Genomic DNA, 16202 nt, shown 5'->3' on the forward strand with positions numbered 1-16202 from the left:
TTTTCAGCTGTGCTAAATCAGTTTTGCCCGCAGTATTATTGGGGATCTGAGAGCCGATTTCTAGGGGTCATCAGTTTCTTGTGTGACATAAATGTGGCACACATTTGTTTTGCGAGAAGCACTGGCGTACCAGGATCTTATTTACATTTTTCTGTCTAGTGGAAATGTATGTTTGGTTTATATTTTTATCAGAATATTCAGGAACTTGTTTTTCTGCTCTTTTATATCGACAGGTGCTTGTAAAAGTGCAGAACGGTGCTGCTATTTGTGAGTTTGTTTTCTGGGCTCGCTGAGTCCTCTTCCTAACTCTCCTACTGTTGTTTCCACAGGACAAAACAAGCTGTTTTTAAGGTAGTAAAAACCTGGTTCTACTGGGGCTCGAACCCAGGACCTTCTGCGTGTAAAGCAGACGTGATAACCGCTACACTATAGAACCACGGGTTGTCATCTTTTTTTTTTTAATCGCTCTTGGAGTTGCAGAGCGATCTTGCTGCTTATTTTAATGCCCGCTGTGCATATAATGAAAAAGCTTAGGTTAATTCCTCGAAGAAAAGCCTTTTGGTAGTTTGCATGTTATCGAAAACAACACTATTACCAACACTATAGTTCTAGACTTCCAGTCGTCTTCCTGGGTCATGACGTGTAAAATGACGTAATCAATGGACAACGACGCCTTCAGTCGCTCCAGTGGCGCAATCGGTCAGCGCGCGGTACTTATACAGCAGTGCTCAGCGGAGTCATGCCGAGGTTGTGAGTTCGAGCCTCACCTGGAGCAGCTCGTCTTTTGTTTGGAAAGATCGACACTGTTTTGTGTCAATCTGTCCAGTTGTGAAATTGGAGAGAGGGGTTACCTGTGCTCCTCCTGGTAGAGGTGAAGATGTGAAGTTCACGAGGCTGCCAGAGGCATTTAAATAAGATCCCGGTACGCCAGGGCTTCTCGCAAAACTTCAAAACAAGGAAACGCCACAGTAATGCCACGCAAGAAGTATGAAACATCAAAAGAGACAGAAAATAAGGGGCTGTAGGGGGTCAGATCTGTAGATGTGGTGAAGGCAACAGTGGAAGGCAGTGCGATCAGTTGAAAACAAGCGGAAATCGGTCGATTGTGGAGAGATGAAGGGAGGAGGGTGTGGCTCATTAAAAGAGCATCTGCGTCCCTGGGTGGGCTCGAACCACCAACCTTTCGGTTAACAGCCGAACGCGCTAACCGATTGCGCCACAGAGACTGCCGTGCTGAGTAAAGACTTAGGTAGAACACACAGCCTCTCGGGCTCAGTGAAAACGATACACGGTGAATTTCCAACCAATTGAATTCAATTTGCATAAAAGAACAAACAGTGTCCCCAGACCCGCAGGAAATTCTGTTTCATTCTCTCCTGTGAGCGCCGCTTGTCCAGAGTCTCTTCTTCCCAAAACACAGATTGTTCTCGCTGCCCGGTCTCACACAGAGAGCAGACACAGTTTCCACTGTTGTCTTCATCACATCAACAGATCTGACCCCCTACAGCCCCCATAGTTGCTCATGCAGTGACCATTTAAGGTAACATAGAGTTAGACTATCGAGACTGTTCCCTGGTCCTGCAGGGAATATTTAAAGGTCACTTTAAATTCACTGGAAGCCAGTGATGCGTAGAGAGGACAGGAGTTATGTACTGAGCTCAACAAGAGAACACTCCAGTGAAGAATGGACATACAGAAGCCTATTCATTACCTTAGATGATAATTGGCTTATATGAACAAAGCACAGAAAAGAAAAAAAATAATTTAAACATAGCTCAGCCTCTATAAAATGACTCTGGTGGGACTCAAACCCACAACCTTTGAATGACTTCACTCAGTCAACATCTAGAAGTCCAACGCACTATCCATTGCGCCACAGAGAGCAGTGGCTGCCGTCCAGGATACAGGAGGGCAACCAATGAGCTGGTAGGATCAGTGTGTCTACAGGGTGTCCAGTCCTGGTCCTGCGGGGTCAGTGTGTCTACAGGGTGTCCAGACCTGGTCCTGTAGGGTCAGTGTGTCTACAGGGTGTCCAGTCCTGGTTCTGCAGGGTCAGTGTGTCTGCAGGGTGTCCAGTCCTGGTCCTGCAGGGTCAGTGTGTCTGCAGGGTGTCCAGTCCTGGTCCTGTGGTGTCAGTGTATCTACAGGGTGTCCAGTCCTGGTCCTGCGGGGTCAGTGTTTCTGCAGGGTGTCCAGTCCTGGTCCTGGGGTGTCAGTGTGTCTACAGGTTGTCCAGTCCTGGTCCTGGGGTGTCAGTGTGTCTGCAGGGTGTCCAGACCTGGTCCTGTAGGGTCAGTGTGTCTGCAGGGTGTCCAGTCCTGGTCCTGTGGGGTCAGTGTGCCTGCAGGGTGTCCAGTCCTGCGCGGTAGGAAGGTGTGGTATCTTCTCATGTATTTAATAGGCTTCTGTATCTGTTTTCTTTTCTGTCTGGACATAAGGACACTGTTTTGTATTTATTGAGAGATGGGGAAATTATTCTGTTAATTGGGCTCCTCCTAAGAGAGAGGTAAAGATTTGAAGTAGCGACTGGAAAAAATTTCTGCAGATCCAGGGTCGCTGTTTCGTATGAAACTCGAGTAGACTGCACAGGAAATACACCGAGCGCATGTTTTCAACGTGAGCGAGAGGGTGCAAGTTGCACTGTAGTTTCCCTGGCGCAGTCGGTTAGCGATTAATCGAAAGGACGATGGACTACTGACTGCCTCGCATTGCTCTTTGTGTGTCTTCGGTTTCACTGAGCGATCCGTTTGTTGCTGGGAGATAAGACACTTAAAAAGGGAATTCATTCGCGTGCATGTCATATGGCGCACTTTGGTAGCTGGTTTCTGCGTTCACGAGCGGTGTGGACGGGAGTTTTCTGATAGACCTCTGGCGCAGTGAGGAGTCACCTGTTCCTGTGGGATGATACCGAACACAGGAACGGATGAGCGAACCGGACCGCGGAGAGACGAAGTGAAGCGCTCTGCTGGGATCGGGGTGCGGATCGGGATCTTCCAAGGGGCGAGGGTCGGGAAGAGCCAGGAGCCGGAGGGATCTGGTCAGACCGGACGCTCAGCGAGCACACTGGTACATCGAGCGGCTCGAGCCGGCTTCTCCCGTCCCTGCAGGCCGGCCAGCGGGTGTGAAATGTGGCGCTGGAGGGATGAGCCCAGGTCTCGCCGTATCCCCCCGTATAGACTCGGGCTCCGTGGTTCAAACGCCTGGGTATTTGGGCTCTAACGGGGTACGTTTTAGACGGGCTGCTGCATCGCGTGCTCCCCGTGTGATGCTTGGTGTTCTCGCAGTGCGTCGACCGCACGTGCCCCACGAGCGAGCCAGTCTCGAGCACCCCGAGAGGCAAACCCCACCTACGCTCGCAGGCGGTTCTGTGGCGCAATGGATAGCGCGTTGGACTTCTAGATAGTGACAATGAAGTCATTCAAAGGTTGTGGGTTCGAGTCCCACCAGAATCGGCTTCTGTTTTTCCTACTGGGAATTCGTAGGAAATTCACGAAAAAGCTGCGGGAATGCCACGCACGGACAGGCTCAAAACTGAACCTTTTAAGTCTTGAACAGGGGACCCCTGACGCACGTATTCAACATCCTCAAACACTCGGACCGGCAACCCACAGGAAAACAATGGGAGCAACACCGATGTGCTTTAGAAACCGGACGCTGTTCTTTACACAAAGGGGTGTGGGAGTCGGGACCAAGGTGCCCAGCCTTGTTTGTTCCCTGCCGGCTTTTGAAATAAACCCGGGTTCGAGCTCGACTCAGGGGCCGGCTGCTGATAAAGGAGGCCGTACAGTCCTCTCTTCTGTGTCCGTTTTGAACCTACAACGCTGTGTTTTCTTAAACCGTCTCGCTGTGGCTTCTCTTGTTTGCTCGCTCATCTAGTGAAAATTGTATCACAGCTCTGGTGAAAAGGGGAATTTCCTGCATACTGGGGTATTTGTTGCACTGGTGTGAAATAACCCGTCTTCACATTCACACCCAAAGCAGTGTTGCTGTCTAAACTTCCCGCCACAGCGTCTGTTAAAAGCCCATTGGGTTTTTGTACGTACGGGCCCTTTGTTGTTGTGTTAAAATAAAGACAAAGGTGAGAGCCCAGTGGAGCTTCACACGGGGAATCGGGTTTCTTAAATGCGCTTTAAAGGATGCACGGCAGAGGGCGCTGTTGACCAGCTTTCAATCACCTCGCCCCCCGCCTGCTGGTCCGGTCTCCCGTCTGAGCTGCTCTCTGCTCCTGGGGCTTAATCAGGCAAATCCCGTTCAGAACTCACTTCCAGCTCAGCTGGAAAAAAGCAATGTTATCTGACGTTGCAATCAATATTCAATATCAATACCTTGCCTCGTGCTCCAGACAAGCTTCTAAACTTTGACACCCAAAGAAGGCTCCACAGCCGAAACGTTGTGTTTTTCTTCTCTTGTCAGCAGGGAATAAATCTTGACTTGTTCCTTTGCAAGCTTCTCAAATTGATTTTTATCTTTCCGAATTGGTTTCATATGATTTTGAACTGCTCGACTGCTTTCTCTTTTAACGTGAGGACGTCGCCGCTTAACTAATGTGGGATATCTATTTGAATTAAATGCCACTGAGGAGGACTTTCAGATATTCTGATCAAGCACCTAGTCACTTCAGTTTAGCTAGGCTGGAAGGAAATTCCTAAATAATGGATTGGAAACCCCTGTCTTAACGGAGAAACCTATTAAAGATGAAGGAGCTAGAGTCCAAAATGGATCTGATTGTACTCCCCTGGACTGACTCCAGAGCAGAAGTTATAGGTAACGGTGACCACATTGTTGTAGATAAAACCTTGTTAGGGCAGTGGAAAACAAGCCCTTAATTAATGTTGTGATTGAAACAGCTCTCCAGGTATCGCTTGCCTGTTTTCTAACTAGAGTTAGAGTTCGTTTTTTATCTAGAGAAAATGTCATCATTCTCCTGACTGTTTCAGGGGTCACTTCCTCACTTCCTCAAGCTGCGTTTGCTCTTTCCCCTGACCTGTCTATCATATCCGGTTATCTTATCATATCTGATTTTTTTTTAATTGATAGCCTCAAGGAGAGTGAGTTCCACCTTTTTAAAACTTGTAGAAATGTTATGTTAGAATTGTATTTTTTGTAAAAATAAAATGGTAATAAAGTTTATTTTCTTTAAATAAAATCAGTCTGACCTGTCTTAATTAGTTGATCATTTAGCAGTGAGCCTCTGGACCGGAATTAACACTCAGGAAGCTGAGGATAGACTGTGTAAGGATCTGTTTGGGTCATTGGAGATCACGGCCTGGACGTCGCCTGTTTTGGACAGTCGGGACTGGACTAAGAAACCTCAGCAGGCCCATCCATCAGCGTTCCTCCAGGAACAGGGTTGCTGTGGACTCCAGCGCTCCGTCTCTTCCAACCCCGGCAGCCAGCTGTCCAGAACAGCAGGTCTGGGAGCCAGAGGGGGCTGTAGAGGGACTGGACCTGGAGTGTAACCCCGGTGCCCTGGCCAAAGTTCCCCCTGGCCTTTACCAAGCACAGCCTCCTAGCAATCTATGAACTGGCTTCACCACTCGGTTCTCCTCCCCACTGATGGCTGATGTGTGGTGAGTTTTACTGGTGCATCATTCAGGTGGGGGTACTTGTTGGTAGGTTGGAGGGGAGTCCTCAATACCTGTAAAGTTCTTTGAGCGGAGTGCCCAGAAAATTGCTATATAGGTGGAAAGCAATTATATGTTGAATAAATTATGTTTCTTCTTGTAGCTGCATTATTATTGTTATTATTAGAGCACCAGGCACCTCCAGTGGTGGGAGAATGCATACTATTCGATATGTGTGTTTCCAACTCGCCTGCACTGGGGAGCATGACAGTAGCCTTTTCCCCCACCCCGTCCCGTCGCCTTTAACACATGAATGGAGGGTTTAATTGCGCTGCAGCAGAGCGAGACACGGCTTCTAATCACCGGGGCTGGACGAGGGGCCACGAGGCCAGATGTTGGCCAAAGTGATGCATTGAGCTCGCGCAGCCAGCGGTGCGCTGAAGCAATGGCGCGCGACACACACACCCCCCCCCCGCCTCCCCAACAAACACTCCGCAGCGGCGCATCCCAGAGCGCGCTCCCCCGCGGCGCCCGGCCCATTCTTATTGCAATGAAGTGCTCGGCGGAGCTCGACGAGAACCCGCACCGAGAGCCCGCTCCGGCAATTACCGCACGGCGTGCCCCCCGGGGAGGATTAATCCTGCATGAATAACAAGCACCGAGGAGAAAGCAGGAAATTAAAAAGGGACAGAAAGGGGTTTGCAGCAGGAAACAAGGAGAGCGTTTGAAAACTAATATTCATCACGTCAGCGCTCTCCACCCCAAACCACCCACTAACCCCTGTGCGCCACATTGTACGAATTAAATTAAAATAGGTTACTTTAGTTTACTTTCTTTGGGGGGGGGAGTCTTTCTCAACTGAAAATTCTGAACATCCGAACATCCTAATAAATCTTTTTTTTTGTTTGTTTTATAGAGCTTTCAAAGCAGCCAAACGTCACGTGAACTCCACAAAGAGCATTTTCAGAACTTCGGGGCTTGTGGCTTGTGGACACAATGAGCCCCGGGCTCCGCGCACGCGACACCCCACTTTCCTTCGCGCGGAAGGTCCTGGGTGGCACCAGCAGAGGAGCTGCTCTGTCCGAAGGGATCGGGGCGTTGGGGCCCCCGGGGGAACGCGGGATAGGGCAGACCGGCTCCGAGCGCGCTGAGGAAGCCGCAAACCCCGAGTCTGTGGCGTTGTATTAATTCCATCAAGACGGGTTTAATTTCCCTTTTTTTTACAACGGTTCTGTATTCCTGAACCGATTCTAAAGTTCTTCCCCACTAACCTCCTTAATAAAATATGCGAGTTAGACTGGAGGTCAGGTTGGGGAAGATCTTAACAGGATAAGAGCCCTGGAAAGGATATAAACTAGATGGACACAAATAGACCCCAGAATCTCATCCAGCTGTGATTTTGAAAGAGAGCTGCACGGCTTGTTCCCCACTCCCACCATCCTTTGCATAAAGCAGTGCCTCCTGTTCTTCTATGGCTTGGGTTATCAAAGTGGTTAAATTAGTGAGATTCGGTCTGTTTTTCAGCAGTCTCTTCCAGGTGTGGTATTCAAATCGTCATTAAAGTATGCCCCCCTCCTTCTTCCTCACTCCATCCAAAATCCCCAAATCCTGGTGGAGAGGCGCGAGCGTGGGAGCAGCTCTGGGCCAAAGTTCTCCCGAGAAATCCCAGCTCGTCACCCCGGGCTATTGTAATTGGCATCATTTCTTTTATGACCTGTCAGAATGGCCGGGTTGCGGCGAGGAGCGGTCGGCGCGCTTGAAAGCTTTTGAAGCCGCCGAAGAGGGGGGGATCTCTCGCTTTGCAGGCGAGGCGCGTGTACTGGAATCCCCCCCCACATCGACACCTCTCAACTCTCCATCGGCCTCCGATTGCCGGTGGGAAAGGGAATCCGGGCTGCGAACGGACTCGTGTTTCGCGTTGTGTGTGTGTGTGGGGGGTTTCACCTGCACACAAGCAGTAACTGAGTCTTTATAAATCCCACAGCTGAGCCACACTTGATCAATGATCATTGGGTGAGGCTGTATTATCACTCGTATCGTAAACCTAACGATACAAGCACCTGGAGTGGGCTAAGAAATACTCCCAATAAAAGCACACGGGTATACTGTACCCATGTTACTGCGCATCGCACGCACTGGCGCGTTGCAAAACTGAAATGCGAGTTAAACGGATTTACAATTCGTTCGAGCCACAGATCGCGCTTTTCGAAGGCGCGTTTTTAAAGCCGAGAGCAGGAGAACAGAAGTCAAGTGTTTTACACACAGGGTTGCGGGAATGTGGAACAAGCTGCCCAGCCATAATGTTGACCCGAGTAAAAGGGGATGTTCGTAGCCCTGGATGAAAGTTGTACAGTATCAGAGAATTTGCTTTTCATCATTGCGTCGAAAAGCAAAACATAAAATAATGAACACGTAGAAGTGGGTAGTGCATCTCTTTTCAGCATGGAACAAAATATGACTTGTTCCTTTGCAGACTACAGATGCTGACGCAGCTACCCACCTGAACTAATAAAATAATGAAGGTCTTTTAAAAGTTGTAAACCCGCACCACAGCCGAGAGTCCGAATGGTATATACAACACGGCACACAGAGAGACAGGCCTCCGTATACAGCTCCAGAATACTAATCTTTCACTCTCTCATTAAAATGTTTTCGGAGATGCAGAGGCTTTGACGATGCGTGTAAAACAATTCCTTCTGTGCTTTTAATTTTGAAACTTCAATATCACTGAGCACTGTTACCTTTTGTGTGTTGGTTAGATTGGAACAATACCGGTATGTTCTCGACTGGCTTTTAAAATAGGTGTTCGACCTTTAGAAAGTATTAAACTCACACTATACTACCGTCTAGTATCGTGATAATGGCTTTGCAAGGTGGTTATCATGAACTCGTTATTTTACTCCACAGAAAATCACCCCCTCCCCCCACTTATTTTGCCCCCCTAGTGAGACTTTCTGAGGTACACCCATTATTCCGGGCATGCTCTGTGAGCCCCGGCACCACTCCCGTTTTTTCAACGGGACTGAATGGAAAAGGAGAGGGCGAGGGGGGCGGGGCCTTCTGGGCGAGGGGGCGGAAACTCAACCCCCCTTCCGCTTCGACTTTTAAAAGCTGCCCTCGACCAGCCTGCAGGTATTATTCGTAACAGAGACGCAGCGATCTCGCAGCCCTAAGTGGACACCGGCATACCTTGACCGACAGCCCGATCAGAGTCGCTCAGTTTACCGCTGTTCCGCACACGGACTCACCGGATCGCCTCAGTCAGAACCGAACCAGAAGTGCGATGAAGCTGCTAGGAGCGACACAGCCGGAGGACGAGAAGCCGAACAGAAAGGTAAACCGCTCTTATAGATACTGTAGGGGTTTTAATGTACAGCACACGTATACATTACACCCTTTTCATTTTAGTTATACGCGGGCTATACTTAGGAACTGAGCATATAGCGTATTCAACCAAAGTTTAAAAGCGTTTATCAATTGGTTATTTCAGTTCTTTTGAGATATATGAAACAAGAGTACGCTTGAAAGCAGATTGTCCTTATTTCATTTGCTATAGAACTCGATGTGTGTTCGCACTGAACAATAATACCTTAGCTCTGCGCATCTTTTGCAACTTGTGAGCAGTTTTGCTACTTGTTGAGCTATTCCTAACCCGAGTTGCTAAACGCGCTCAGGTCGCACCCTGCCGCAGTGCTCCCGCAGGTAGAAAACGCTCTGTGTATTTCGCTGCAGAAACTCAGATGACTTGTCAAGATGTGTAACCTTTGGTGAATGGTTGCCGCACATTTTATCATTTTAAAGCTCTTAGCATGAAGGTTTCATTATATAATATTAAGCACAAAATGACGTTGTTACTTCCACTGACAAAGTTCAGTTGGTTAAATTTCTGTGTCGTTAATTTTCATACTTTACTTGGCTGATCCATTAATATGCTGTAAGACGTTGTTGATCATCTTGTTACTTTACTTTTTCTGGTGCGCTGTTCTTTCCTGGTGAACGTGTATTGTCTCCATCTGCAAGATTGCCTTCTAACCCCGCCCCCTCTCTGCCCTGTAGCTTCTCAAGCCGCTGATGGAGAGGCGGCGGCGCGAGCGGATGAACCGTAGTCTGGAGAGCCTGAGAGAGCTGCTGCTGCAGGGGGCGCATGTGCAGGTGAGCTCCGCCGCCTTTCTCCCTTCTCCCGCACTACCCCAACACTGCCACTATCCTCTGGTTGGCTCTGGGGCGCTGTGCAACTTGGCTCCTTGCAATGACCGCTTGCAGCAATCATCTGCCACTTAGGAGACTTTCCACAGCAGTCGAGCTGTGGGGTTCAAACCAGGACACAGCCTACCCCTGCCCAGTGCCTCTGTCCCATGGACATATAGTACCTGTATTAATGCCTCTCTCTCCCTCAGAGTCTGGCTAACCCGCGGGCGGAGAAGGCAGAAATCCTGGAGAATGCTGTCCTGTTCCTGCAGCAGAGGAGCGGGCTGGACCAGGAGTACCAGGAGGGGTTCTCCGCCTGCCTGAAGCGAGCCGTGTGCTTCCTGCACTCCAGCGGGAGAGAGGCGGAGGAGGGAGCACAGCAGAGAGCGCTGGCCGACCGATTCTGCCAGTGCTTGATGGAGAGAGCCAGGGCCGCCGGCCCTCTGACGGACTCCACACAGCTGACCAGCGCCCCCTCCAGACAGGGCGGGGTGAGGACAGTCTCCCCTTCCGAGCGACGCCCGGACTCCCCCTGCGGGCTGTCACCCTGCACCGCGCTTGGGGGCGCCGGATGCCCCTCCACCTCCACGCTGCATGCCATGTCTGTTCGCCGGACACCCCACAGAGCCCCACTGGCATCCGAGGACCCCAACTGTCGCAGGCGCTCACCCAGAGTCACCCGGACGCCTGGGCGGACTCTCCCTGAGGCGCAGAGCCCCTCGGCCCCGCGTAACAGCCAGGGCAGCGCAGTGTGGAGACCCTGGCCGTAGACCAGCAGGCTGGATCCGACGTGACCTGCACAGAGACGCATGAGGAGAGGCGGCACCTGGAGCCAGGGCCCTGGACGGCTCTCTCTTGTGTTGCTCTCCTCTCGAGTTCCTCCTGCAGAACACTATTCAGAATACGATTCGCTTCTGACCTGCAGCGAGAGCTGTTTGTCCAGAGATCAGACCTAGATCCTGTTTTTCCTTTTCCTGTGGTTCTGGTTCTGCAGTGATTGGGGGGGGGGGGAGGTTTGTAGCGCTCTGAGCCTGGCCCCAGTTTCTTGAGCTCTGTGTAGCCAAGCAGTAGGCTAGCGAAACGCAACTATGGTATTTTATTCTCTGTGAGAACTTTTCTTTTAGACGTCTTTTATTTTCAAATGTTATGCATTCAGTTAGAAATGATGGGTATTTGCTGTTCCAGTGTTTCAGTCGGTGGGATCCATGGTGGGCAGGAAGGACTGTTGTTTGTAAAGATGTCAAGAAAGACCTTCTGTTTTTGAAGGGGGAAATTGTAAATATTATCAAGCCATCCCATTCTGATTCTTGTTTTTCCAAGTTTAGGGTCTTAAACGGCAAGTTTATTAATCCCTTATTAGGCTTGGTAATAAACTCATTAAGTATAAGTGAGCTGAGTTTGGAATGAATATTGAGGGATCCTGTAGAGCAGCTCTGTAGGAATGAGAACTGGAGAACCTTGGTGCTTTATCCTTCTGTACAATTTACAGGGAGGCGTGACCTTGCCCCCCTGCTCCTGTACCCTTATTTATTTTTTTAAGGACGTTCATTTTTCTTTCCCAGACATGTATGTGTATATTTTTGTTATAAACAAATAAACATTCTGGTAAAACTAAAACTTGCTGAGTTGCAGTGGGCTGTGAGGAGTGATAGAGTGTGCTTGATTGAATGAGTGTGCAATGGAATGTTTCTGCGTTGCAAGACTCTGTACCATGCTGCTGTTGCAATAAAGTGCATTATTAATGGACAGTATCTTCACATAGAAATTCACTACTGTGCTGCACTGTGGGAATGATTAAAAAAAAACAATACAAAGCATCCCTCATCAAAACCTCGGCTAAGTATCTCTATGACACTGGTCTTTCAGTAGAGACAGAGATTCCTGTGGAAGTGTTAGGAAACCGAAGAACATACGTGCAGTGACAAACAGCAGGCAGCCACCAAGCCTGTCTACCCCTGTTGGGATTATGTGCAGAAGCTTCATGAAGGAAGCCAGGGTATCAGCTTCAACAACTTGGTTTAGTGGCTTGTTCCATCCTCCCACTACCCTTTGTGTAAAGTGCTACCTCCTGTCTTGATGAGAGGGGTCTCATCCAGCTGTTTCTACTCTCAGCTTCTCGTGCACGCGCCTCCCCCCCGCCCCCCCCCCGCGCCCTCCTCGCGGCGGCGGCCGCAGTTCTGCACCTGCGCGGCTGTGATGCGGGTGGCGGACATCAGAGACGCTCGCCGCCCGTGGGAATAAGGGCGAGGGGGTGTGAGGAGGAAGAGAAAGAGAGAGGTGAGGAGCGGTAGTGGAATAGGTCCTAACACTCACGAGTTAATGTGAAAATCTTTAATTACACGCCTCGCACCGCTCCTGTAACCCCGAATCCAACACGGGGTGAGTCGGTAACCGATCTGTTAAGTGAAATACGTGTGGCGGCGTGTTCATCGACACAGGTCAGTTAGTTGTACTTTTGCTCTGGTACGTGTATTGAACACTCACTCCCCTGAAGGAGGGAAACAGAGTGACTCGTTCAGGCGACAACGCACGTACAAGCAGTCTGTGCAGCTCCCCACACACTAGTTTGCCCATTAACAGGCACACAGATGAAAATAAATCAAATTAAATTCATCCCTGAGGAAAGAAACGGGATAACCAGCCTAAGTTACCTGTTATGTGACTTTTTTGTTTCCCTCGGAGAAGACGTGTGGTCGTGGGAGCAGGTCTCGAGGCGTAAGTCCTTCTCGTGGGAAACTTTCGCCTACGGCACCTCATCCTTTTGTTTTCAGCCCCCTTGTTTCTAAGAATTTGTTTTACCTGTCAGAATTGTCCCCTCGTTATAAACGGCGGGGAATTTCAAAGCGTTTGCCTGAGCCGAGGGTGTCTGTCTCTCACACCTTCGCGCCCTTTTTATGACTCTCCGCTCCCCGAAGAGCGCGCGGCCGTGGGAAGCGAGAATTCCCTCAGAGGTGGCGCGAGGGGTCTAACAAAGCGGTTACCATAGTCACGGGATGCGGGCCTCTCCAGCCACAAGTTGGTGAAACTAATAATTGAATATAGTGGTGTATTTCACACCAAGTTTTCATAAACCTTTTAGAAAAGTGTTTTGTAGGTGTAATAAACATAATTATAAAACATTGCGATAACACTTAAATGACTGCTTTTACTAATTGCGACTGGTCGGTTTAAAAAAAATGTAGAATCTTTTGGGATTCATTTTTAAATTGACAATCAAGACTGACAATACTGGCAATTGATTCTGGGGTCATTATAAGACCAGCAAAAGTGCCTATCCGTAAAAATTCGTAATAAAGGAAAGTGTTACCCTTCACCTGGTAATTCGCCAGTAAGATGACACAGCTATAATGTCTGAGCAGAGTCTCGTGAGAACGGCCAGCAACTCGTGTTTGGTTCAGTATAGCTATGTGGGGCATGAGTTAATACCAGTAATTAGAGCCCTGCCGGGTCTCTGCTGGTGTGTTTGTATTACGAGTCTGTTCCAGACTGAGGAGTACATCTCGGTTATGTCTTGCCACGAGCTTCCCTGCGGATTTCACACCGTGTACCTCGAGCTGTGGCTGGAAGTGTGGCTGCGGCGTGTCGGCACGGGCGGCTCGCGGTCACCCCGTGCCGAGGCTGTGGAACAGTTGTGTTGTCTTTGTCGTTTTGGTGCCCAAACCGCGAGGTGTGTCGCGCCGCGCCCTCCCGCTGGGGTCTCGCGTCCCCCTGCCTGCACGCGCGATTTTGGCACCTTTCCGTCTGGGACAACAGCCCCGTCCTGCCACCCTGCTTTACACACAAATACAACACCGTCTAAAGCGTGCCACATGCATCACCCCCCCGGAGCGCATACACACGCGCAACCCACCTCTTTGATCTGGCCATTTGCATTTCAGACAAATGGGGTGAGCGCGCCGGGAAGTAAGAACGAGACCCAGGTTGGTCCACCGGCCGACCACACCCCCCCGGTCCTGCGCCTGCGGGCTGCCTCCCCAGCTCAGCTCTTAGAGATTTCCATCCTGGGCTGAACTGGGCCCAGCTCACCAGCCTCATGTGTTGCGTGCTGATGTGTGAAAAACACCTTGAAAACCTGCAGACACCTCCAGCTGAAGAGCAACATCTAAACAGCCCCCTTGGTAATATTCAATTCAATTCAATTCAAGGTGCTTTATTAGCATTATGGGTACAATCAGTGTTGCCAAAGCAAATAAAATAATACAATTAACATGAAACAAACCAAAAATAAAAGTAAAATAAACTCAGACATATTACAGACACTTACAACAAAGACATATCGTAAAGTATTTATGTATACTGTAAACAGATGGAGCATTATTGGGAGACAGACTCACTGTTCCTCAGGCTGTGACATCCCCGCTCGCAGTGGGAGCACAGCCTGTCCTCTCTGGGCAGCCAGGTCTGCCTGTGTCGCCCAGTTTCTATGGCCAGGCTGTGGTCACTGAGCCTGTACTTCCTCAGGGTCTGTTTCTTTTTGTTGTTTCTTATCTTGGTTAAATAATCGGCTAGTGTGTATTTTCTGTTTAGGGTTCTGTAGCATTCCAGTTTATGTTGTGTTTGTGTGTGTGTCCCAGTGTGTGAGATATTGCTGTTTGATCTGTGCTGTGATGTGGTTAATCTGGGTTGTGGTTCTCTAGCAGTGCTGTCCTGAGGCTGACTGGTGTCGGTGTCTCAGGTCAGTGAGCCTCAGGACCAGCTGGCTCAGGGGGCTCTGTTTTGGGCTCAGCTCTTGGCTCAACAGGGCTTTGTGGTGGTAGGACTTTTGGTCGCTGTTTTTTAGGTGCATCCAATACTTTAATACTCGTTTCTGTATGTTTATCAATAGTGGGCATATTATATTATGACATATTATTCAGCTCATAATATGTCCCCCCCCCCGGAGACGCTGGTGGGCGAGACAGAGAGAAGGCGAGGGTCTCTGTGCACACGCAGTCCTCTCGCGAGCACGGCTTCAGTGTTATCCCCAGTGTGACGCCGCGACAGCAAGCGAGCAAACCAGCGCGCAGGCGCCTCCGTCGCGCCGGTTTATTAGAACAACGCTGTGATATTGAAATCAAATCTGCAAAGGTATTTTTTAATAAAAACACGAGAATCTACTAACTTTAAAAAAGTGGAGAAAGTCTTCATGAATTCGGGCATTTAGCCCAGAAAGTCTTCTGGAAATAAAAAGTCACTAATTGTTTTAACCTGAAATCAAGTTCGCTGGCCTCAACAGGACCCGAAGTAAGAAGGCGCATGGATAGGTGCGAAATACTATCGGCAGTGCAGCGTTCTTTCTCTTGTTTTAATTAATTTTAATTTTCAGGGCCGTGCTCAAAGCATCCTCTTTGATCCCGCGACATCAAACCGAGTGACACCTCGTGGCAGGCAGTGTGGCGCGTGTCACCTTCGCACCTCTGCTTCCGGAGGGGCTCGCGCCCCGCAGGCGTGAAGACACAAGTCACACTAGCCTTCCTGTGGCGGCGGGGGTGAGGGGTTGGTGCTTTATTACCATCACTGCACAGACTGCGCCCTCCCAAATATCTATCTACTGGCCCCTCTCCCTATTCATAACAGTGAACCGCCAGCCTGTCAATCTGTGGGTCACGCGATCGAACAATGAAGAACGTGAAGAATGGACAGGCGGACGTTTACTGTGCTTCAGGTGCTGTAAAGCTCAGGCGTACCGCCTCCCCCAGCCGCCCGTCACCATGGGAATAGCGGGGAGCAATGGACGCGTGCCAAAACCCCGAAAAACTACAGTTAACTTTCAACCATGAGGCCAGAAGCGATTTGCGAAAAGAGTAGGGGTGTTACCCCGGTGTGTTGGCCAAAGTTCACCCTGGTCTTTACCAGCCATGGCCTCCTAATAATCCCCCTCTCTGGACTGGCTTCATCACTCTGCCCTCCTCCCCACTGAGAGCTGGTGTGTGGGGAGCGTACTGGTGCATCATCCAGGTGGGGCTGCACACTGGTGGTGGTAATGGAGGGGAGTCCCCATTACCTGTAGAGCGCTCTATAAGCGCAAAGGTTTTTAAAACTAAATCAAAATCACGGGTCAGTCTCATCACAGGCTACAGAAATGACGAGTGCCGTGAAATGACACCCCCCCCGACCACCACAAACAGTGACTCCGAATGTATTCATGTCTGTAAGCGTTCTAAAAAAACAAACAGCTAAATCTACGAACATTATCTAACATAACACGTTATCTAAAAATTGTAATTTATAACATCTTCATCATTCAATAACAGAATTCCCACTCCTGCCAGTACAGTTTACAATCCTACTGCAGGGGGAAACTCCACCGAGCTGCAGCTCATTGCGTGACCACAGCTCCTGCCGGAGTCTGGAGAGCAGCCAGCCTCTCTGATACACTATTAATAACACAACGCGTGCAGCGGGAACAGAGACTATTTTCTAGAGCAGCGCAAGACGCCCTGCGCGAGCCCTGGGGCAGGGGGTTGGGTC

General features: G+C 49.7%; 1 protein-coding gene and 4 non-coding genes across 5 annotated transcripts; 3 read left to right on the top strand and 2 right to left on the bottom strand.

Moving 5' to 3' along the window:
* Positions 1–363: 363 nt before the first annotated feature.
* On the bottom strand, positions 364–436 carry trnav-uac (transfer RNA valine (anticodon UAC)). The gene has a single exon. It is a non-coding gene; the product is annotated as a tRNA-Val (tRNA).
* A 245-nt stretch (positions 437–681) lies between these two features.
* On the top strand, positions 682–775 carry trnai-uau (transfer RNA isoleucine (anticodon UAU)). The gene is made up of 2 exons: positions 682–719; positions 740–775. It is a non-coding gene; the product is annotated as a tRNA-Ile (tRNA).
* Positions 776–1152: 377 nt separating this feature from the next.
* trnan-guu (transfer RNA asparagine (anticodon GUU)) lies at positions 1153–1226 on the bottom strand. Its single transcript has one exon. It is a non-coding gene; the product is annotated as a tRNA-Asn (tRNA).
* A 2135-nt stretch (positions 1227–3361) lies between these two features.
* trnar-ucu (transfer RNA arginine (anticodon UCU)) lies at positions 3362–3452 on the top strand. The gene is given in 2 exon segments: positions 3362–3398; positions 3417–3452. It is a non-coding gene; the product is annotated as a tRNA-Arg (tRNA).
* A 5271-nt stretch (positions 3453–8723) lies between these two features.
* Positions 8724–11351, top strand: LOC102692801 (transcription factor HES-7.1-A-like). The gene is made up of 3 exons (XM_006627410.3): positions 8724–8898; positions 9621–9716; positions 9962–11351. The coding sequence occupies exons 1-3, from the start codon at positions 8848–8850 to the stop codon at positions 10520–10522; spliced, it is 708 nt and encodes a 235-aa protein (XP_006627473.2). The 5' UTR covers positions 8724–8847; the 3' UTR covers positions 10523–11351.
* Positions 11352–16202: the final 4851 nt, after the last annotated feature.

This window comes from Lepisosteus oculatus, chromosome 3, assembly GCF_040954835.1.
Source record: "Lepisosteus oculatus isolate fLepOcu1 chromosome 3, fLepOcu1.hap2, whole genome shotgun sequence".
NCBI classification, from domain to species: domain Eukaryota; kingdom Metazoa; phylum Chordata; class Actinopteri; order Semionotiformes; family Lepisosteidae; genus Lepisosteus; species Lepisosteus oculatus.

What these genes read in the sequence shown, in the direction of transcription:
- LOC102692801 (XM_006627410.3), top strand. Translation starts at nt 8,848, where the DNA reads ATGAAGCTGCTAGGAGCGACACAGCCGGAGGACGAGAAGCCGAACAGA. An exon ending in ACGAGAAGCCGAACAGAAAG is followed by an intron (nt 8,899 to 9,620) that starts GTAAACCGCTCT and finishes TCTGCCCTGTAG; the next exon opens with CTTCTCAAGCCGCTGATGGA. An exon ending in TGCAGGGGGCGCATGTGCAG is followed by an intron (nt 9,717 to 9,961) that starts GTGAGCTCCGCC and finishes TCTCTCCCTCAG; the next exon opens with AGTCTGGCTAACCCGCGGGC.